The sequence below is a fragment of the Tupaia chinensis genome, unplaced genomic scaffold (genome assembly GCF_000334495.1).
Source record: "Tupaia chinensis unplaced genomic scaffold, TupChi_1.0 Scaffold000093_1, whole genome shotgun sequence".
In the NCBI taxonomy this organism is placed as follows: domain Eukaryota; kingdom Metazoa; phylum Chordata; class Mammalia; order Scandentia; family Tupaiidae; genus Tupaia; species Tupaia belangeri.
Window position 1 is genome coordinate 4150822 of NW_006159555.1, and position 23262 is coordinate 4174083.

Sequence of the window (23262 nt, forward strand, 5' to 3'; positions counted from 1 at the left end):
AATGAAAAAGACAGAAATATGTATATTTAAAAAAAAAAAGATCCATGGGTAATTGCAATCCCTACTTTGGAAGCCACAATGACACTAAATTGTGGCGATCATGCCTTATTATGACAGCCGTTTTTTTGGAGAGGTTTTTGTTATAGGGCGCATGCACTCATCAGAAGGACGAAGAGAGACAGAGAGACAGAAAGCAAGAAATCACCCCCTCAAGGGGATTGGCTATGCCACAATCCATTCTTCTCCGTTCTCCTCTTGGGATCCTGGGCACGCACTCACACATGCCCAGTGTGAGTTTAAGCCACTGGGTCCGGGACTCAAACTATGATTGACATACATGGGAGTCCAGTGACATAGCCATTATGCCAAATGTTGGTCCCAGAAGCCTTTCTTTATAACTGAAATCAGTGTTAATTTATTAGAGATTATGCCTGAACATTGTGTCTGTGTTTTAAATCTCTACTAAATTTTTAAGAATATTTATTGTGCTAATTCAGAAAGCATTTAAAAAATATTTTCCAAGTCCATGAATTTATTCTATGAGCATAAAATCAATCTTAGTGTAATGTTTAAACAATCTCTGTTCCTCACTTTGATTCTTAATGAAAGAATTCCAAAATGTTTATTTCTTTATTGACTGGGACTTTAATATAATTTAATACATATTAACAGTATTAATGTGAGAATCTGTACATTTTCAGTAATGAATCATTTATTTCAGTCTTCTTACTAGTCTGTGTGGTCTCCTGAATACTGATGAGATAGGAATACTAGTATTATCGACTATGGAGGACAGTCAGTTATTATATTTGGACCTGCTTCCTTAACACAATGAGAAAAATATAATATTATGATATATTTAACAATTAATTTGAAGGTCTACTAGTTATAAATTGGCCTATTTCACATCAAAATCTCCATATCTGAGCAGGGAAGGGACTGATAAAAGTTTAAAACAAAATTCAAACATTGAAACAAATTAATTTTGTTCACATAATTCGTGAGTATCTATATATTTGTCTTCAATAAACCCATCATCATCTACTGCAAATGAATGTAATTGTTCAAATATTACTGTAGCTTCTTCAGAGTTTGTATTTGGTATCTGTGGAAGAGAATTTGGATTTTCAATAAAGTCATCTTCAAAAATCTCTGCTTCATAACTTTCCAGGCGACGATGATTGTAACTAAGGAGAAACTTATACCATATTGGGCATTTGATCGCAATAACAATGATGAGTGACGTCATTAGCATGGTGACAACAACGCCAACAAGAAAAGCCCAACTTTTTCCAAGAGGTTCATGTACTTGAATACAGAGAAAGAGAGAGAATTTGTAAATTGACAAGAACAAAATAATAATAATAATCATGTCTTAATACTTCCCAATATTGGTATCAAAAATGTACATACATCATAGTTTTCTTTAGACAAGTTTTGAAAACCATACTAAGTAACGGATATTTCCAGCATGGTGAGAGAATACCTTTTTTCAAAGTAACTACCAGTTTTTGCAGTTATTTTTACCTATCCAAGATCATTTTAAAATTATTTCTTTATTCATTTTAAGGTTCATATATTGGGTCATCGAAAAAGTCATGATGCATTTTAGCATAGAAAAACATGAAAAAATACTTTTTTTTCATGACTTTTCTGATGGCCCAGTATTTGTTTCATATGAGGGAAAGACAGAGAGAAAGGAAGACAGACATCCTCAACAGGGTCTCATACTACAATCCCTTCTCCCCTCAGCCTTCCCAGCCAGCCAGGATCTTGGGCACACATGCTAGAATGTACAGGTCAGCTGAGAGACTAAATCCATGATCTTCCTTGTAGATCCAGCATTGCTTAGGCTGTGTGTTACCACTACACCACCAAGCTGGCCCCTAAGACCATTCTTGATTTTTACTCATTGAGGTTTTTTTTTTCATTATTTAACTAGTAAAAATGAAGGCTCAGAGAGGTTAAGTAATTTGCACAATGGCATTTGACTGATAACTAGCTTCCGAGTTTAGAAGCCTAGTACTTTGTAAATCTGTTGGGATAAGGAAGTGTTCTTTTACATGAGTTATAGACATTTAAAATGGAGAATGATAATGAAAACTATCTCAGTTTATTTAATATGCTAAATTTAAATGAAAATTAAAATTATTTAAAACCAGCACATTACCTGAATTTTTTGTTGAGTTGTTCAAAGAGCTGTTAAATGTTGAATTACCAATGTACTGAAAGTGGAAATGAAGGTTTTCACTTATAGGTGAAGGAAATATTGAGTAGCATTCAGCCTTAAAAGGTACTGCTTTGATGCTGTAGTATTGCAGGGTATCTGGGTATCTACACATGGTGATATTCACATTTTCTAGTAAATCAGAAAGAATACTAAGATTTATTATATAGAACAAGAACACTTAATAACATTTTGCAGTTATTTTAATATACACTTTTTGACTCACCTGTCATTGTAAGAAAAAAACGCACTTATTCCATTTGCCTAGTGAAACAACGAGGGAATGGTGCAAATATCTGTTTATTATGTTATTTTATAAATGTAGTTTAAATGCAATATCTATTTATTTTTTAGATGGTTCAGTAAGGACTTTATGATTAAGATTGTGATTATAATCTGGATCTTAAGCAGGGCATGATTTGAAGTAAAATAGGGCACCTGTTTTTACCTACTGTCTAGGTAATACTTAAAGAAAAAAATTAGTCTGTGTTTGTCCCTACTAACATAATACAAGAAGTGACCACATCATATCACATATATAGAGCATACAAGTTTCTTCATACGAAGGAGAGCACCTATTCAGCAGTTACTTTTACTTTTTAGAGTTTCTTCCTGTTTTTCCTTTTTTTTTTTTTTTTTTTTGAGAGGTTTTTGCTACGGAGTGCGTGCGCTTGCCAGACAGAGAGGCAGAAAGCAGGAAATCACCCTCCAGGGTGGATGGCCATGCCTCAATCCCATCTCCTCTATTCTCCTCTGGGGATCTTGGGCATGCACGCACATACACCCAGCGTGAGTTTAAACTACCGGGTCCGGGACTCAAACCACGGTTGATTACATGGGAGTTCAGCAACATAGCCATTACACTAACTGCTGGTCCCTCTTCCTGTTTTTCTTAAAAAGATAATTTCTTCTTTTAAACATATGAGAGATTTTTCTGGGGTGGAACACCTAAAGTTAATCATATCTTGGTTTTAACATAGACTTTGTTAACTTACCTAGTACCACATTTGATGTGTTCAACCAGTTCTGCAGATTGAATAAACTACAAGAGCAGTTCCAGGGATTTCCATATAAAGTTATTAATTCCAGATGAAGTAGTTGTGGTACATCAAAATAACTTATCAAATTGCTGTGCAGATTCAGAAGGTTCAGGTTTTTTAACGGCATGAGCGTATCAGTATTCAGTTGTAATATCTTGTTTTGACAGAGATATAACTGTTTTAGTTTATTTAAGCCTAAAAATGCACCCTGTTGAATTACATAGATGGAGTTTCTACAGATATTTAAAATTTCTAGACTAGAGAGATTACCAAAACTGTTATTATGTAAGATAGTAACATTATTCTCAATCAAATAGAATTCAACAAGTAAGAAATACGTTTGTAGAACTTTTATGTCTATAACATTCAGAGTAATTAGGTTATAACTGAGATCAAGTATAGTAACACTTTTGTTGATATCCGCCGGAATGAAAGAATAGGTCTTTCCAGTGTAATTACATTTGACTTCCTAAAAAAAAAAAATTAGAGATGCATTAGACAAAAATGTTAACAGAATTTTCCACAGTTTCATATTCCAAGCGCATTGGAAGGAAGTAATCCTCGACAAAAATTTATGATCTCATCTTGTGGTGTGATGGTGTTGAAAAAGATAGAACAAATATATTTCTGTATTGGGATGAAATACTGAATATAAAGGTAATTCTAGTACACAGCGATTGAACTTAGGGATTCTATTTTTTATATAGGTATCTTCAAACTATTACTACATAATCAGTTTGGAAAATCATGCCAGACACACATGTGTGCAAGCCAAAAATCCTGACAGGAGAATGGAGGATAAGGGGTTGCAACATGATGATCCTTCCTGCAGGGTGCTTTCTCTCTTTTCCTTTCTGTCTCTCTTTCCTTCTGTCAGTTGTGGTCGGGGATCCATTTAATGTCTAAATTTGGAGTAAATGTCCCCCAAAAAAAAAAAAAAAAAAAAAAAAAAAAAAAAAAACCCAACATATAGACCTTTGGGATTAACATCTCGAAGTAGGTTATTTTAAAAAGAAGTATTTATCGGGAACCAGCAGTTAGCGTAATGGCTATGTCGCTGGACTCCCATGTAGTCAACCGCGGTTCGCGTCCTGGACCCGGTGGCTTAAAACTCACGCTGGGGGGACCAGCAGTTAGCGTAATGGCTATGTCACTGGACTCTCATGTAGTCGACTGCGGTTCGCGTCACAGATCTGGTGGCTTAAACTCATGCCGGGCGCGTGTGCTTGCGTGCCCAAGATCCCGAGAGGAGAAGGGATTGCAGCATGACCATCCCCTCTGGGGGGTGATTTCTCGCTTTCTGTCTCTATGTCTCTCTCTCTCTGTTTGGCGTGCGCACACGTCCTATAGCGAAAACCTCTCCAAAAAAAAATTAAATTAAATTAAAAAAAAGAAGTATTTATCTTACATTTAAAAAATGAAACAATGTATTGTATTTAAATTCACTGGACATGAAATACTTTTCTTATGCAGATATAGATGAAAGAAATTTTTACTATTTTTTGCAGTTGGAGTGTTTCTCCCAACAACATAAACAATAATGATGATGATGCAACGAGTTTCCCTCATAAATATGTGAGGCTTTGAAAATTTTCCTGTTTTTTATATTTTTAATTCTTTTTTTTTTTTAATTGGTAAAGGGTACACATGCTCACCAGAGAGAAAACACCCTCCAGCAGGGTGTGGTCATGCCACAACCCTTTTTCTTTCATTTCACTATTTGTACACATGCACACACACCTGGCATTTTTTAAAAAGAATTATTTACTTATTATCATTATTTTTCAGAGAGAGAGAGAGAGAAAGCAAACTACCAAGTCTGGAACTTGAACTGTGGTTGGTCAAGTGGGAGTCCAGCATCTTTAACTACCATGCCACCTGCTGGCCCCCCCAGTGTGTTTTTTAAGTCACCAGATGCCAGGATTCGAACCAATGAGAAAAGCTTAACAGTGGCACCATGGGGCCAGCCCATCCTACATTTTAAACTATGATTTTCATGTCTTAAAACTAGTGTTGGATTTTATAGTGAAAATTTACAGATTTTTTTCCCTTTAATCCACTTTTATAGAACTCAGTGAAAGAATGAAGACTGTTTTCATCAAATTAGAATCTAACTCAGAGGTCACATATTTTGAATATACACAGCTAACTGAACATTTAGTTTGGCTAGCTTAGATTTTCTTTGTTCTGTTGCCTTGGTATATTTTACTATATGAACAGAAAATGACTCTTGAAAATATTTTCACTACCTGTGAAAACTTACTGTTTGAGAAGCCTGGCTTCCATCTGATAGTAATAGCACAGAAAATTGCCAAAACAAAATCACGATGCATGTGATTTTCATGTTTCAGGCCTGATAGAAAAGAAAATAATTTGTCTCAATAGGAACTTAGAACTTTATAGATTATTGAGCACATTTTGATTTCCTTTTTTTCTATTTTTAAATTTATTTTTTAAAGAATTATTTAATTTTATTTATCATTATTATCATTTTTAAATTTTGCTATAGGGATGTGCACTCACCAGAGAGAGACAGAGAGAAAGAGTGAGTGAGAAAACAAGCTGTCAGGTCTGGGACTGTGATTGGCTATGTGGGAATCTAGTGCCTTAACCACCATACCTAAAACATGAAGTACATGGCCATTTACCATCTCTATACTCTGGTCCTAAAAATTTAGCAAGCCCCTGTGGAAAGTGAGAGACTCAGTATTTTTAAAGGGGTTTAATTAGTTCTTAGATCTATTAAACTAGAAAGCATTTGAAATGGTTATACATTTAAATGTTTTAGTGTATAAGTAAACAAAAGGAAAGCCAGCAGACTATAAGAGGTCTTCTAAAAGTTCATGGAAAATACTTATTATGGAAAACTAACATAGATTTCAAAGTCTTTTTGGACCAAAAAACATACCTCTAGAAAAAATCTCTCTAAAGTGTATGCATATTAGGTAATTAATCTGTTTCATTTGCTTTAAAAAGTTTCTCCTAGAGCCTAATGCCTTGCTCTGGTCTAGAAGAGCTGTTCTCTAGACAAGTTCTGTTTCATTGTTGACTTCTGCTTTTATTGTTAGAGAGTCACTTTTGCTTATGTTACTGGATTCTTATTTTCTAGAATGCCCCATCTTAATTTTTTCTTTGTTTTGCTGGAGCTTCCTCAGCAGGTTCATAGAAGAAAATTTCTTTTTAGGTCTTGCAAGATATTTGGCTAGAAATGGAATTCTAGGTTGGAAATAATTTTCCCTCAGAATTGTGATGGCATTGGCCCATGTTTTGGAGTTTCTAGTATTACAGTTAAGAGACAGGGACCAGCAGTTAGCATAATGGCTATGTCGCTGGACTCCCATGTAGTCGATGGCGGTTTGAGTCCCGGACCCAGTGGCTTAAACTCACTCCAGGCGCGTGTGCGTGCGTGCCCAAGATCCTGAGAGGAGAATGGAGGAGAAGGGATTGCTGCGTGGCCATCCTCCCGGAGAGAGATTTCTCGCTTCTGTCTTTCTGTCTCTCTCTGTCTGGCAAGCGCATGCGCCCTACAGCAAAAATCTCTCCAAAAAAAACAAGATGTAATGCTGTGTGTCATTCTAATTTTTTATCTTTTTATGTTACTTGTCTCTTCCTTACCCTCAAAGCTTTTATAATCAGTATACTGAAATTTCATGGTCATGTATCTTTGTGAGAATCTATTTTCATCTGTTAAATTGGATACTTGTTTGGTCCTTTCAATTTGGAATCTATGCCTTTCAGTTTTGGGAAATCTGAATTATTGCATGGATGGTATTGATGATTTTCTTCATTTCTCTTTCTGGAACTGTTTTAACTCGCTGTTGGACTTTCTGGAATGAGTTTCATATTTTTACCTTTACTCTAGGGAGTAGAACATTTCATTTCTGTGTTTTTGTTCTGCTTTCTGGAGATACCTTCAACTTTATCTTCAAATTTTTATTTTTCCTATCTTTTAAATTCTAATATTTGTTCTCTGAATATTTTCTTTAGTGGTATCCTATTGCATGGATGTATTACCCTTTCTTATTGTTTCGTGTTGTGCCTTTTGTTGTTTTCTTTTTCCCTGAATAGCCTCTGTGTCTCCAGGCTATTCTTTTCCAGTTTATTTTGAATAGTGTTCTTTATATAGAAAACTTTCTTCATGTGTCCGTTAGTATTTTGTCTGGGGCTTATGCATAAGAGTGGAAACTAAAAAAGCCAACTGGAAACTGTGTTTGTGTGGAACTTACTGACTCTTAAACTTTATTGTAGAGTGAAGTTGATGCATTGTTTTCTTGAGAAATAACCTAAATTGTTAGATATTTTCTTTTGGACTGGTTAGATCCCACAAAATAACTGTTTTAGTATACCATCTAAACAGATAAAGCCAGGTAGCCCACATTCTCAGAGCTGGAAAAGGTGGGTTTATATTAGTATTTAAAATTTGAACTTTAATTCAGTCTCAACAATGCCCATGTACTTGTGCCTAGTGCCTAAATTCTCTTTATTTTCCCCAGAGGGGGGAAAAGTCCTATAATTTTCTGCTCTTGTAGGGATGGAACATTATCTGGCTAGGTAGAGGCAGGGGGAGAATGAGCCCCTTTTCTACTCCTAAAATACCTGGTGCTACCAATTTCAGGGCCATTTAGAGTTCACACAGTAGAATTCATTTGGCTTTTCAGGTTTTCCCATGACTGGCTTGAGAAAATTTTGTTTTCCCAGTCATTTTCTTATAAACTATTAGTTTTCTGGTTTCTAGGTGTTAGTGCTATTGTCCTTTCTTCCATCCTCTTTGTCCATGGGGCTTATAAGCCTCTTTTTATCTGTTATTTTTGTTTTAGATTTTAGACAGTATTCAGATCTAATGAATGCTTTGCTCGTGCCATCTTACTTGGAAATTGCCATTTATTGGAGTGTACTCTTCTTGCTAAATAGTTATTTACATTTGATCATTTTATTCATGATCTGGATGTTTCTTGTTATTTACCTCTGTTAACTTAAAGACAACATTAAAAACCTTCCTACAAACAAATGATGTATTTGAAAGGATATGAATATATCCTGTCATCCTTAGGGGTCTTCTAAAATTTAATCTTTGAACCTTCTTACAGCTTTTGTTACAGTTACTTATTTTGAATTTTTTTTTTGGGGGGGGGAGAGATTTTCACTGTAGGGCGCGTGCGCTCGCCAGATAGACAGAGAGAGACATAGAGACAGAAAGCGAGAAATCACCCCCCAGGGGGGATGGTCACGCCGCAATCCCTTCTCCTCCATTCTCCTCTCGGGATCTTGGGCACGCACGCACACGCGCCCGGCGTGAGTTTTAAGCCACCGGGTCCGGGACACGAACCGCGGTCAACTATGTGGGAGTCCAGCGACATAGCCATTACGCTAACTGCTGGTTCCCGTTATTTTGAATTTTTAAAGGAAAAATATATTACCCCAGAGTAGAAAGTTAAAAAACTAATCAGACTAAGCAAGAATCTTTTCAAGTTATTAGTCTGTTATCTCATTAACAATGAGAAATTCGTTATTTCAATGCTGGTCTATTTCAGTCTACTTCTTTATTGTCTTCCCTTCATTGGTCTGTTTGTGCTTATTCTCTTTCTTTCTTTCCATACCAGTCAGATGTATTAGGAAAAAATACTCTTGGGCCATCCTGATGGCCTAGTTAACGATTAAGGGAGTTGAATCCCACCTGGCTGAGTGCACAGTTCAAATCTTGCTCATGGTAGCTTGAAGAACATGCCAGGAATATGTGCATGCATGCTCCCAAGTAGGGTGGATAAAAGGAGGAGGAGGGATTGTGACATGATCATACCCCACTGGGGAGTGCTTTCTCCCTTTCTCTCTTTCTCACAATTGCATGTGTCCACTAGCATATTAAAAAAAGAAAAGAAAAAGCTATTCTGCCTCCAGACTTTATTCAACTTGGATTGGATCATAATAGAATCCCTTTAAAGCCAGAAATGACTTCAGATTGTCACTTATTTTGTACCATTGCCCATAGTAGGGATGCACCTAAATCATTTACAAAAGGTAGCTTCCCTGTGTTTTATGGTGTCTAGAAATAGGTGTGTCTCCTCTTCAATGGCTTATTTCAGTATTTGTCAATGGCCTGATGAAGTTCTTACTGATATCTCTCGTGGAATCCAGAAATGAATGAGGAGAGGTGAGTAAAGAAACATGATATTTTTTCAGCAGTTAGCAGGATAGGTATGGTTAAAGGGAGCAAATAGTCTAGACAGAAAATTAACTGGATTTAAGTAAAGAGTCAATGTATTAATAAAATAGAAACAGGCAAAGAAGGTAATGAAGGCAAAGCAGGACTGGAAATGGAAACAGAAGACAGTCTTATTTTTATTATCTTTATCATTTATTTAACACTAATACTGTGCTAAAGGAAGCAAAAGTATAAGAATTACGAAAGGAATCTTTTTTTTTCTACTCAATGCATTTTAGAGCTAGGAGTAGTATATATTCAGTTCAAGGTAGAGTCTTTTCAAGAAGGCATTCAAGAAATCTAAATTATTATTAGGTTTAAAGCTGTGAAATATCCTGATTGATTCATAAACTCCGTGAGAGTTTTCACATATTTGTGTGCCTTTTGAAAGGGAAGCTATTGAGAGAGGGAGTGAAGTCTACCATGACACTGCATAAATCCCTAGACAAAAGAATTTGCTAGCATTATTGAGTATTATAAAGAAATCAGATTGGCAGGATAGCTAGCCAGTAGATTATGCAAAAATTGACCATGGCCATGAACCCTATTTAAATTATTGATTTAAAAAGACATTTATTGTCTTTTTCTCATTTTGGAATGTTTTTTCTCAACTTGAAATTTATTTTAAAATGATATTTGAGTTCTACTTTAATTAGAAACTAATAAAACACTAATAGAATACCTGTCTCCTAGTTATTTCACAAATTAAGTGTCCTTTATATAGCCTACAGCTACCTTACAGGGAAAAAAAAAAAAGGACTTTACACAAAAGAAAATGATAGTTACTAAAAAAGTATTTATGTTCCTCCTAATGGCGTTTCAAGTATAACCTTTTTTAGAGTTTTAGTTATTTGTTTTATGCAATTATTACATGCAATGAAACAGAAATATTTTCTATGCAAAAATTCATCATGACTTATGACAATTGCATATGTTGCAATTATTTTGGTTTTGCTAAGTGAAAAGTATGTGTAGTTTTGCAATTAAGTATTCTGAATATTTATGTCAAAACTCTATATTTGGAGTAAGAGCTCAGTGATTCACAATTAAGTTCTTAGCTAGTTATTTTTTTCTTAAAAGTAGAAACATTTTTGTAATGGAAAATTTCAAGAAAAAGAAATAAGTACAAAGAATAGTTATTGTCAAACTTTAGCAGTTTTTAATAGTGGCTAGTCTTTTTTTCATCTTGCAAATATGTTTTTAGGTTAATGTCTTCAAAATGTTTTGTGACTAACATGCTGAAAAGTAAAAAGATCTTATTAATTTGATCAGATAAATGAAACCTTTCTCTCAAAGAAAAACAATTATCCTATTGCATTAAAACTTTGGGAAAGATTCTTCAGCTATGTCCTAGATTTACGTTATTTCCGAGGTAGACTATGTGAAAATATAATCATATTTTCTGCTCTTTCATTACTTATTAAAGATAATGACTTTTGTATAGATTTAAATATTTTTTAAAAAGTTGAATAATAAATCTATAAAAATATAAACTCTTACCTTTCCTTTTTTCTTTTGTCTCTGACACTGGTGTGCTGAAGAAATTTATTCCCTTTCTTCTAACACCATTGGAAAAAAAGTATGTCATGTGATTACATTTCACTTTGCTGTAACCTTTGTACCCAGTAATAGGTGATTAAAAAAAAGTTAAACTTCCTTAGCAAAAGATTGACTAGAAGAAAAACTTCTTAAAGTCATCTTTGACTTTTTTTAGTGTAACAAGTAAGAAGGCTCACTTAACCTTTTGTGTTTCTTAATTATTCTTCAAAAAATTATCAAACTACTATTTTACTTTGTGGATCAAAGTGTATCAAATTGAGAATGTATACTTTTGAAAAATATATTGGCACTAATTTCATTTGTGTTAGTCCTAAGGGTATTTTATGTTTAGAAAGATCCAAACTGAAACGATACTGCCAAGTTTTATATTGCATTGAGTTTCAACTTCATTGTTTACTCATTTTTATGGTAGTCATTTTTATGACAGTAATGACTTTGTGGTCATTTTACTGCAATGTTGTAACAGGAGCAAAGTGCCCAGAGTATCAGAAGACCTGATATTTGGCCATAATATGGCCTTCAAAAATAGCATTTATCTTCCTAGTGCTATAATTTTCTCGGCAAAATGAAATACTGTACATTAGTTTATCTAATTACAGTAGACATATTAGGAAGAATCATTGTTGGTAGTAAATAATCAAGAAGTATAGAATGAATTAGTTTCAAAAGAGTAACTCCTCTGTACTTTAATATCCTTAATCTATGAAATAAAGAGTTTGAAATAGATATTTTCTGCTTGAAAGTTCTATGAGCCTATAGACTTATATAAATTATTGCAGCCACAAACATACTGTAGTAATTGAACCTCAAAGTGGAGATGTCACTCTTGCCAACAGTAAAACAAAAATAAATTAAAATTCTGCTTTGTATGTTCATCTTTTATTTGGTCATTATCAGATGTTATTTATAGGGAAATTGCTGAGTCTCTGTATTCATTCTAGTAATAAGATGGGATATGTGGATCTGTAAGGGCTTAACTGGTAATTGTGAAGCTTTTCTTTTTGTAAAGAGTTTTTTTTTTTTTTTCAGTAGGGTGTGTGTGCACTGGAGAGACAAAGAAATAAAAAGATAGAAAGCAAGAAATCCCCCCTACCCCCCAGGGGAAAGGCCACACCTCAATCCCTTCTCTTCCATTCTTCTCTTTGGACTCTGGGCACACATGCACATGTGCCCAGCATGAGTTTTAAGCCACTGGGCCCAGGACTTGCACCGTGGCTGACTACCTAGGAGTCCAGCGATGTAACCATTGCACCATCTGCTAGTCCAATGAAAATTTTTAAAAAGAGTTCGTTATTTATTTTATTTATTCTTTAAAATTTGCTGTAGTTTACGCTGGCAGGTAGCATGATGGTTAAGGGCGGTGGACTCCTACATTGCTGACCACAGTTCAAGTTCCAGACCTGGGGACTTGTTTTCTCACTTTCCCTCTCTCTTTCTCTTACTTTCTCCCTCTCTGATCAAATTAAAATAATAAATAAATAAATTTAGATAAAATAATTCTTGAAATAAAAATTTGCTATAGAACACATGTGCTCACCAGAGAGAGGATGTGTGAGAAAGCAATCTGCTAGGTCCATGACTCGAACTGCAATTGTTTATGGAGTTCAGTGCTTTAACCACCACTTTACATCCATGGTCTTTAAAATTTTTTTTTTTTTTTTTAGAGAGGTTTTTGCTATAGGGCACGTGCGCTCACCAGACTGATAGAGACAGAGAGACAGAAAGCGAGAAATCACCCCCAGGGGGGATGGCCACGCCACAGTCCCTTTTCCTCCATTCTCCTCTCAGGATCTTGGGCACGCACGCACACGCGCCCAATGTGAGTTTAAGCCACCAGTCCGGGACTCGAACCGTGGTCAGCTACATGGAAGTCCAACAACATAGCCATTATGCTAACTGCTGGTCCCCTGAGAGGTTTTTGCTATAGGGCACGTGCACTCACCAGGAAGGCAGAGAGAGACAGAAAGCGAGAAATCAGCCCCCAGAGGGATGGCCATGCCACAATCCCTTCTTTTCCATTCTCCTCTCAGGATCTTTGGCACACACGCACACACGCCTAGTGTGAGTTTAAGCCACCGAGTCCGGGACTCGAACTGCAGTTGACTACATGTGAGTCCAGTGACATAGCCATTACCCTAACTGCTGGTCTCAAATGTGAAACTTTTAAAGTTGATTTCTATGAGTGAAAAAGTAAATAGTGGTAAATCTATCAACTTTAAGACTCAAATTAGAAATTTATAATCTTGGACTCAAAATTATGCTAAATCAAGCTTTTCTTATCTTTTTTCCTTTAATTAATCAATTAATTAATTTTTGCTAGAGGTTATGTGTACTCACCAGAAAGAAGGTAAGAGAGACAGAGTGATGAAGGAGAAAGCACCCTCGATGGGGTGTGGTCATGCTGCAGTCCCTTTCCTATCTCCCCCTCCTGTCAGGATTTTGGGCATTGTACCCACCTGTACCTGGCATGTTTCCAAGTCTCTGGATCAACAAAGACTTACATCACACTGTTAGCCATGTAGGAATCAGTCACCTTAACCACCAGTCCATGGACTGGCCCAAGACAAGCTTTTTATTTCTTCAAGTACTTACAAGAATAAGTAGCATCTACAAGAATAAGTAGCATTTTTAAAAGAATTTTTTTTTTTTTTTGGAGAGGTTTTTGCTATAGGGGGCGTGCGCTCGCCAGACAGACAGTGACATAGAGACAGAAAGCGAGAAATCACCCCCCAGGGGGGATGGTCACGCCACAATCCCTTCTCCTCCATTCTCCTCTCGGGATCTTGGGCACGCACGCACACGCGCCCGGCGTGAGATTTAAGCCACCGGGTCCGAGACGCGAACCGCGGTCGACTACGTGGGAGTCCAGCGACATAGCATTATGCTAACTGCTGGTTCCCAAAAGAATTTTTATTTTTAAAAGAATTTTTAAAGAAAATTTTATAAAGAGATTTTTGATAGAACCTGCCCATTTTGAGAGTCTTCTTCCTCAACTTCCTGGCTAGCTAAGACTATTGCTGCTTTTCAGCATACTGGGCCTACTACCTAGGCTAGGCCAAAAATTGAACCTGGGCCTCCAATGTAGCCTCTACCTCCAAGTAGAAGTGTCTTAGTAGTGCATGGCACCACAGCTGAACCCTGCTGTATTTCCCCCCCCCAGAATTTTTTTCTTTTTAATTGATATTACATAGGAAATAAATGACACACCACTGGTATTTCTTATGATTATATAATAAAGATGGTTATTCTAATTAATTTTAATATTACTACCTTATGTGAATATATTTGTAATGTTCCAGTTATGTTTTCAGGGAAATTAACTTGTTTTACCAAGCTAAAATATAACTGGGACCAGCAGATCGTATAATGGTTACACCGCTGGACTCCCACATAGTCAACCACGGTTCAAGTCTTAAAACTCATGCCAGGTGGGTGTGTATACATGCCTGAGATCCCCAGAGAATAATGGAGGAGAAGGGATTGAGTTGTGGTCATATCCCCTGCAGGGTGATTTCTTGCTTTCTGTTTCTCTGGCAACCACACATGCCTAAGGCAAAAATCTCTAAAAAAAATATAGCAGTAACTTGTAGATTACTCATTTTAATTAAAGCAGTAGAGAAAAGGGAATTTAAGTGAATTGTATTATTAATCTAAAGCTACTTTTGTTTTGTTCTGTTTTTATCTAATTGCACAATGGTCTCTCTACTCCCCAGTTTAATTAAAGCTGCATTGCTTATGTGATTTAAATGGCAAACTTCCAGGACCAACGGTTGGCGTAATGGCTGTGTCACTGGGCTCCCATGTAGTCGACCGTAGTTCTTGTCCCGGACCCAGTGTCGTAAAACTCACGCCGGGCGCGTGTGCGTGTGTGCCCAGGATCCCAAGAGGAGAATGGAGGAGAGAGGATTGTAGCATGGCCATCCCCCCTGGGGGGTGATTTCTCGCTTTCTGTCTCTCTGTCTCTCTGTCTCTCTCTCTCTGGCAAGCGCACGCGCCCTATGGCAAAAACCTCTCTCAAAAAAAAAAAAAAAAAAGGCAAACTTCCCTACAAGATTTCAATATTTGATCAGAGAATTCTAGAACTATAGGATGTTTGAAAACCACTATTCTAAAACTTAACTAATATGTCGTTTGAGCATCATATGATAACAAAAAGTGTAAATGCATCTTCATATGTACAAGCCTTAAGGATTTTCTGTGATAATCTTTGTGATTTTTTTAGCAAAGTAAAATTGAACATAAGGAAATAGAATAGTTTGCACATAGAGAAGAAATAGATGTAAAATAAGTTGGTGCTAATAGGCTGAATTTTATGGTATAATAGAAAGTTTTTTGTACATGTATAATGACTTTTAAGTCATGCACTATGGTTGAATATCTCTAAGTACCATTAAATCGAGGCCATTGTCTGAATATCTAAATACCTTGTTAAGTTCAGACCATTATCTGAGATATATTTGATGTAGTTTTCCTCAATATAGTAACAGAAATATTACATGCTTTTGCTTTAGGAAAGAAAAACAAATTAGAAGTGTTGAAGAAGAAATTGAACAGGAAAAACAAGCAGCAGATGGCATTATCAAAAATATGTCTCCAGAAAAACAAATAAAGTACATAGAGATGAAAACCACAAATGAAAAATTATTGCAGGTAATGTGCCAAATATTTAGCAATCTTGCCACTAAAGGTATGGTCTGAAGATCAGCATCCCCTAAGAGCTTGACTGTACCTACAGATCAGAGTCTTCACTTTAATAAGGTTCTCAACTGAATCATGTGGACATTTTAATTTAAGAAACACTTACTAGAAAACTTCATTTTCTTTTTTCTAATATATATTATTTATTTGGTATTCATTCACTGAACATCATCACAGCATACAAGATGCAATTTTCCATACAGAATATACTGCATAGTGGCTTAGTCTACATGCTATTATCACAAATAATTTTCCATTTCTTATTTCCCCATTTCTCACCCTCTGCCATCTACCCTTCCCCCACTCTATCTAGTATCTGCAGTTGCTTTTCATTCTATTTTTTTCTCCCACATTTATTGGTTAACAAATTTTGTCATGAGGTTTTGGCTAAAGGGCCAGAAAGACAGAGAGAGAAAGAGAGACAGAAAGCAAGAAATCACCCTCCATGTGGAATGGCCACACTGCAATTCCCTCTCCTCCATTCTCCTCTCAGGCTCTTGGGCATGCCCGCACATACACATGCCTGGCGTGAGTTTAAGCCACCAGGTCTGGGACTTGAGCTGCAGTCGACCACATGGGAGCCCAGTGACATAGCCATTACGCCAACTGCTGATCCCATCAAGATATCTTAATTGATCTAACTACTTTCAATAGCAAGTTCAGCTGATACCCCAGTTTCTGTGAACAAATGTTTGACTTTAGGCATGAAACTGTGAGTAGAATGAATATATTATAAAATAGCACCTAGCTGAGGCTATATAGCTTACTGTGTTCGTTAAATGGGTGTTTTTTGTTTTTTTTTTATCTTGGAGAGATTTTTGCTATAGGGTACGTGCGCTCGCCAGACAGACAAAGACAGAGAGACAGAAATCAAGAAATCACTCCCCAGGGCGAATGGCCATGCCGCAATCCCTTCTCCTCCATTCTCCTCTTGGGATCTTGGGCGTGCACCACATGCGCCTGGTGTGAGTTTAAGCCACCGGGTCCGGGACGTTAACCGCGGTCAACTACGTGGGAGTCCAGTGACATAGCCATTGTGCTAACTGCTGGTCCCAAATGGGTATTTTTTAATATGATTTTTAATTTAAAAAAGGCAGTTCTAGCTTTAATAAATCAAAGTTTAAAAAAACGTTAAGAGAACTTTGCTTAAGACTTCAAGCCAGGAAGCAGGTTAGGATTCTCTTCAAATAGTAATTACCTAGATCTGTCGACAATTCAAGAGAAGAATGAAATGCTTATCTCTGGACTGCAAAGCATAGGAAAAGATCAGTATTGTTTTAGTCAAAAGCCATAAAATTCTATTTTATCAGCTCAGTCTCCTGTATTTATTCTAACTTCTATTGTGGTCCAGACTTTCTGTTTAACTTCTGGATTTGTTCCTACCATTCCTGGCCCTTTTCTTAGATGTTTTTTAACTCTAATTTCTGTGTGTCTGAATTTAGTTTTCCTGGTATAGCACTCCCATCAGAACTTCTTGGAGAACTGACCTTGTGTCAGTAAATTCTTTCAGGTTTTGTTTATCTGAGAGTGTTCTTGTCTTCTCTTCCCATGTGAAGGATAATCTTGCTGGGCATAGTATTCTTGGTTGAAATTGTTTTTCACTCAATACTTTGAATATATTTTCCCATTATTTCCTTACTCGCATTGTTTCCGTTGAGAAATCCACTGTTAGCCTGATGAGATATCCTTTGTAGGTAAATTGTCATTTCTCTCTTGCCAGTCTAAGTACATTGTCTTTGTAGTTTTGGTCAATCTGACTATAATGTGTCTTGGAGAAGACCTTCTCGGGTTGATTCTATTTGGGGTCCTATGTATTTCTTGGATCTGGATCTCTGGATCTTTGAGTGCCTCTCTAGGTTTGAAAAGTTTTCTTCAAGGATTTCATGGGCTATATTATCAACGCCCTTATTAGTCTCTTCACCTTCTGGGATACCAGTTATCCAGATGTTTGGATGTTTGATGGTGTCTAGCATTTTTTGTACCTCTCTCAAAAAAAAAAAAAAAAAGGCAAACTTCCCTACAAGATTTCAATATTTGATCAGAGAATTCTAGAACTATAGGATGTTTGAAAACCACTATTCTAAAACTTAACTAATATGTCGTTTGAGCATCATATGATAACAAAAAGTGTAAATGCATCTTCATATGTACAAGCCTTAAGGATTTTCTGTGATAATCTTTGTGATTTTTTTAGCAAAGTAAAATTGAACATAAGGAAATAGAATAGTTTGCACATAGAGAAGAAATAGATGTAAAATAAGTTGGTGCTAATAGGCTGAATTTTATGGTATAATAGAAAGTTTTTTGTACATGTATAATGACTTTTAAGTCATGCACTATGGTTGAATATCTCTAAGTACCATTAAATCGAGGCCATTGTCTGAATATCTAAATACCTTGTTAAGTTCAGACCATTATCTGAGATATATTTGATGTAGTTTTCCTCAATATAGTAACAGAAATATTACATGCTTTTGCTTTAGGAAAGAAAAACAAATTAGAAGTGTTGAAGAAGAAATTGAACAGGAAAAACAAGCAGCAGATGGCATTATCAAAAATATGTCTCCAGAAAAACAAATAAAGTACATAGAGATGAAAACCACAAATGAAAAATTATTGCAGGTAATGTGCCAAATATTTAGCAATCTTGCCACTAAAGGTATGGTCTGAAGATCAGCATCCCCTAAGAGCTTGACTGTACCTACAGATCAGAGTCTTCACTTTAATAAGGTTCTCAACTGAATCATGTGGACATTTTAATTTAAGAAACACTTACTAGAAAACTTCATTTTCTTTTTTCTAATATATATTATTTATTTGGTATTCATTCACTGAACATCATCACAGCATACAAGATGCAATTTTCCATACAGAATATACTGCATAGTGGCTTAGTCTACATGCTATTATCACAAATAATTTTCCATTTCTTATTTCCCCATTTCTCACCCTCTGCCATCTACCCTTCCCCCACTCTATCTAGTATCTGCAGTTGCTTTTCATTCTATTTTTTTCTCCCACATTTATTGGTTAACAAATTTTGTCATGAGGTTTTGGCTAAAGGGCCAGAAAGACAGAGAGAGAAAGAGAGACAGAAAGCAAGAAATCACCCTCCATGTGGAATGGCCACACTGCAATTCCCTCTCCTCCATTCTCCTCTCAGGCTCTTGGGCATGCCCGCACATACACATGCCTGGCGTGAGTTTAAGCCACCAGGTCTGGGACTTGAGCTGCAGTCGACCACATGGGAGCCCAGTGACATAGCCATTACGCCAACTGCTGATCCCATCAAGATATCTTAATTGATCTAACTACTTTCAATAGCAAGTTCAGCTGATACCCCAGTTTCTGTGAACAAATGTTTGACTTTAGGCATGAAACTGTGAGTAGAATGAATATATTATAAAATAGCACCTAGCTGAGGCTATATAGCTTACTGTGTTCGTTAAATGGGTGTTTTTTGTTTTTTTTTTATCTTGGAGAGATTTTTGCTATAGGGTACGTGCGCTCGCCAGACAGACAAAGACAGAGAGACAGAAATCAAGAAATCACTCCCCAGGGCGAATGGCCATGCCGCAATCCCTTCTCCTCCATTCTCCTCTTGGGATCTTGGGCGTGCACCACATGCGCCTGGTGTGAGTTTAAGCCACCGGGTCCGGGACGTTAACCGCGGTCAACTACGTGGGAGTCCAGTGACATAGCCATTGTGCTAACTGCTGGTCCCAAATGGGTATTTTTTAATATGATTTTTAATTTAAAAAAGGCAGTTCTAGCTTTAATAAATCAAAGTTTAAAAAAACGTTAAGAGAACTTTGCTTAAGACTTCAAGCCAGGAAGCAGGTTAGGATTCTCTTCAAATAGTAATTACCTAGATCTGTCGACAATTCAAGAGAAGAATGAAATGCTTATCTCTGGACTGCAAAGCATAGGAAAAGATCAGTATTGTTTTAGTCAAAAGCCATAAAATTCTATTTTATCAGCTCAGTCTCCTGTATTTATTCTAACTTCTATTGTGGTCCAGACTTTCTGTTTAACTTCTGGATTTGTTCCTACCATTCCTGGCCCTTTTCTTAGATGTTTTTTAACTCTAATTTCTGTGTGTCTGAATTTAGTTTTCCTGGTATAGCACTCCCATCAGAACTTCTTGGAGAACTGACCTTGTGTCAGTAAATTCTTTCAGGTTTTGTTTATCTGAGAGTGTTCTTGTCTTCTCTTCCCATGTGAAGGATAATCTTGCTGGGCATAGTATTCTTGGTTGAAATTGTTTTTCACTCAATACTTTGAATATATTTTCCCATTATTTCCTTACTCGCATTGTTTCCGTTGAGAAATCCACTGTTAGCCTGATGAGATATCCTTTGTAGGTAAATTGTCATTTCTCTCTTGCCAGTCTAAGTACATTGTCTTTGTAGTTTTGGTCAATCTGACTATAATGTGTCTTGGAGAAGACCTTCTCGGGTTGATTCTATTTGGGGTCCTATGTATTTCTTGGATCTGGATCTCTGGATCTTTGAGTGCCTCTCTAGGTTTGAAAAGTTTTCTTCAAGGATTTCATGGGCTATATTATCAACGCCCTTATTAGTCTCTTCACCTTCTGGGATACCAGTTATCCAGATGTTTGGATGTTTGATGGTGTCTAGCATTTTTTGTATTATTTTCATTTTTTTGGACTATTTTCTCAGTCTTTGTGGTGGATTTTTTAGGTCAGTGATTCTGTTTTCTACCACTGAAATTTGTTCTTCTGTATGATCTAGTCTGCTTTTAATACTTTCAAGGGAAGTTTTGATTTTCTTTTCTTTTTCTTTTTTTTCTTTTTTTTTTTTTTGAGAGGCTTTTTGCTATATGGCGCATGCACTCGCCAGACAGACAGAGAGAGACAGAGAGACAGAAAATGAGAAATCACCCCCCGGGGGGATGGTCACACCGCAATCCCTTCTCCTCCATTCTCCTCTCGGGATCTTGGGCATGCACACACACACACCCAGCGTGAGTTTTAAGCCGCCGGGTCTGGGACGCGAACTGCGGTCGACTACGTGGGAGTCCAGTGACATAGCCATTACTCTAACTGCTGGTCCCTCAAGGGAGGTTTTGATTTTCTGTATTACAGCCTTCATCTCTAAGAACTTCCTCACCTCCTGGAACTCCTTGGCTCTATTCTCATGCTTCTTTTAGAGTTCATTGTCTCTCTTCTCTTGCCCCTCTGTTAACTTTGTCACTATGAATATTCTAAATTCTTTATCAGACATTTCCATGGTTTCCATTGAACTGTCTGTGGATAAAGAGGAGTTGTTCTTTTCCCTTGGAGTAAAGGTATTTTCTTGCTTTCCTATTTTTCTTGTGACCCTACAGTGACTTCTAGTCATGTGATGGATGGTGCATTTCTTCCTAAGTCTTGAAGTTCAATCTGAGCATTCAGGAGTTTGCAGGAGGTGATCTGCAATCTCGTTGCCATTCTGTTTTTATCCCTTTATGCAGCAGATTCAGTGGGTATTGAAGAATATGTTAACCCTAGTAGTATATGGATGTTTGGATATGGTTCTCTTAGATCTGTCTAGAAACTCAGTGAATGGAGATTGAGCAGCAAAGTGATGAGGTAAAAGAAAAAAGAATAAGGAAACAGAGAGAGAGAAAAAAGAGAAAAAAAAATCATTTTTTTTTTTAAGTAAAAGATGAAAAACCACAGCACACACTGCACGAATTCAATAGTTCTCAGCAGCAATGGAGGAATCTCCTTCTGAAGACCTACCCCTTGCCTCTCCTAGAGGGGAGGGGGAAAGGGGATTATTAGCAAGATAAAGGAAGTACTATCTGAAAGCCAAGAGAATACTCTACCTTAAAAAAATTTTTAAAGGAAAAAATACCAAAAAATAAGACAGAGAGGCAGACAGAGACAGAAGGAGAGAGGGCTCCCTACCACTTGAGACTGGGGGCTGGAGGCTGAATTATCAGTAGAAAATCTTCATTTCTCTTATTCCCTGAATTCACAAGTTATCAGCAGCAATGGAAGAGTGAAAACTTCATTTTCCTATGCTTCTTGATGACCTAGCTTTTACTATAATCATTAGTCACTCAGTTCTATGCATCTTTTATTTTTGTTTATCGTAAAGATACATGAAAACACTTTGTTTCATGGACTTTTAGTGGAAATGTTTAAAGACCTCATAGTCTAGAATAATATCCTTTACTTTTTCTCCTTTTTCCTCATTTCCAATAACCAACAAACATTTTGCCCACTTGGTCTCTGATTTGAGCTGCTTTTGTTTCTTGGTCATGTCACTTAAATAAGCAATTTAGATGCTTGATGAGGGTTTTTGTTTGCTTGTTTGTTTGTTTGTTTGTTTGAGAGGTTTTTGCTATAGGGCGCGCGCGTGCTCGCCAGACAGAGAGAGATAGAGAGATAGAAAGTGAGAAATCACCCCCCCAGGGGGAATGGCCACGCCGTAGTCCCTTCTCCATTCTCCTCTTGGGATTTTGGGCATGCACGCACATGCGCCCGGCGTGAGTTTAAGCCACTGGGTCCAGGACACAAACCACGGTCGACTGTGTGGGAGTCCCGCGACATAGCCATTACGCTAACTGCTGGTCCCCTTGATGAGGGGTTTTGAAAATCCTTCCAATGTTCAGTCATTTTGGTGCCATTTTATGTCCAGCTGTCCCTTAACTAAAAGGTCAGCCAAGAATTAGACCCAATAAATACCAATAACTGATATAGTTTTAGTTTCTCAGATATTAGTTCACTGACAGTTTAGTATAACTTTTTTATTTTAGACATGATTTATAAGATACAGTAAAGCATCATAGAACAAGTATTATAGAAGTTTCAAAACACTACCAAAATATAGTTAATCTTCTAAGGGTTTGCAAATTAGTAGATTATAGATCTTATCCTAAGAATGAACCATGTTTACATACGTGTGTATATGTGTACATATTGTACTATTACTACTTTTATGTAACTGTATTTGTAATGTTCTAGTTACATTTTCAGGGAAATTAGCTTATTATTTTACAAGGCTAAAATATAGCAGTAACTTGGGGAGTACCCATTTTAAAGCAATAGATGAAAGGGAATTTAAGCAAATAGTATTATTTATCTAAAGTTGTATTTTGTTTTGCTCAAATGACACCTAGTTCCTGTCTAGGTACATATATATATATATATACATGTGCATACTCACACATACATACATACCAGGGGACTTCAATAAGCTCATGGAAAAATGAAATCAAAGTATGAGTTCATTTTTGCTGCATAAAATTTTTGAAATCCATTCATAATTTTTCCATAATATACATTCTTAATGACCTTTTAGAAGATATATGTATATGGGTGTGTGTGTGTGTGTTTGTGTATATAATGTGTATGTGTATATATACTTCTAAATATATAAACACACACATATATATATTAGATTATATTTATATATATACATATATATATATAAAAGTCCTGGCCCTGACAGAAATTAGCCAAAAGATATAAAAACTTGGTTAAAAATCAAAATTAAAAATAATTTAAAGCAGTGAGACCAGCAGTT

At 36.4% G+C, this 23262-nt stretch overlaps 2 protein-coding genes across 5 annotated transcripts in view; one reads left to right on the forward strand and one right to left on the reverse strand.

The window, feature by feature from the left end:
* IFT74 (intraflagellar transport 74) overlaps positions 1 to 23262 on the forward strand; it is a 98756-nt gene that overhangs the window by 30902 nt on the left and 44592 nt on the right. For all 4 annotated transcript variants that reach the window (XM_006143077.3, XM_006143076.3, XM_006143079.3 and 1 more), the window contains exon 9: positions 15538 to 15676. In XM_006143077.3, coding sequence (XP_006143139.1) covers positions 15538 to 15676 — 139 coding nt within the window. The remainder of the gene's footprint in view (positions 1 to 15537; positions 15677 to 23262) is intronic.
* Positions 341 to 11063, reverse strand: LRRC19 (leucine rich repeat containing 19). The gene is made up of 5 exons (XM_006143075.3): positions 10967 to 11063; positions 5531 to 5620; positions 3223 to 3736; positions 2171 to 2359; positions 341 to 1308 (listed from the first exon to the last, which is right to left on the reverse strand). Exons 2-5 carry the CDS (start codon positions 5609 to 5611, stop codon positions 980 to 982), a joined length of 1113 nt encoding a protein of 370 aa, XP_006143137.1. The 5' UTR covers positions 5612 to 5620; positions 10967 to 11063; the 3' UTR covers positions 341 to 979.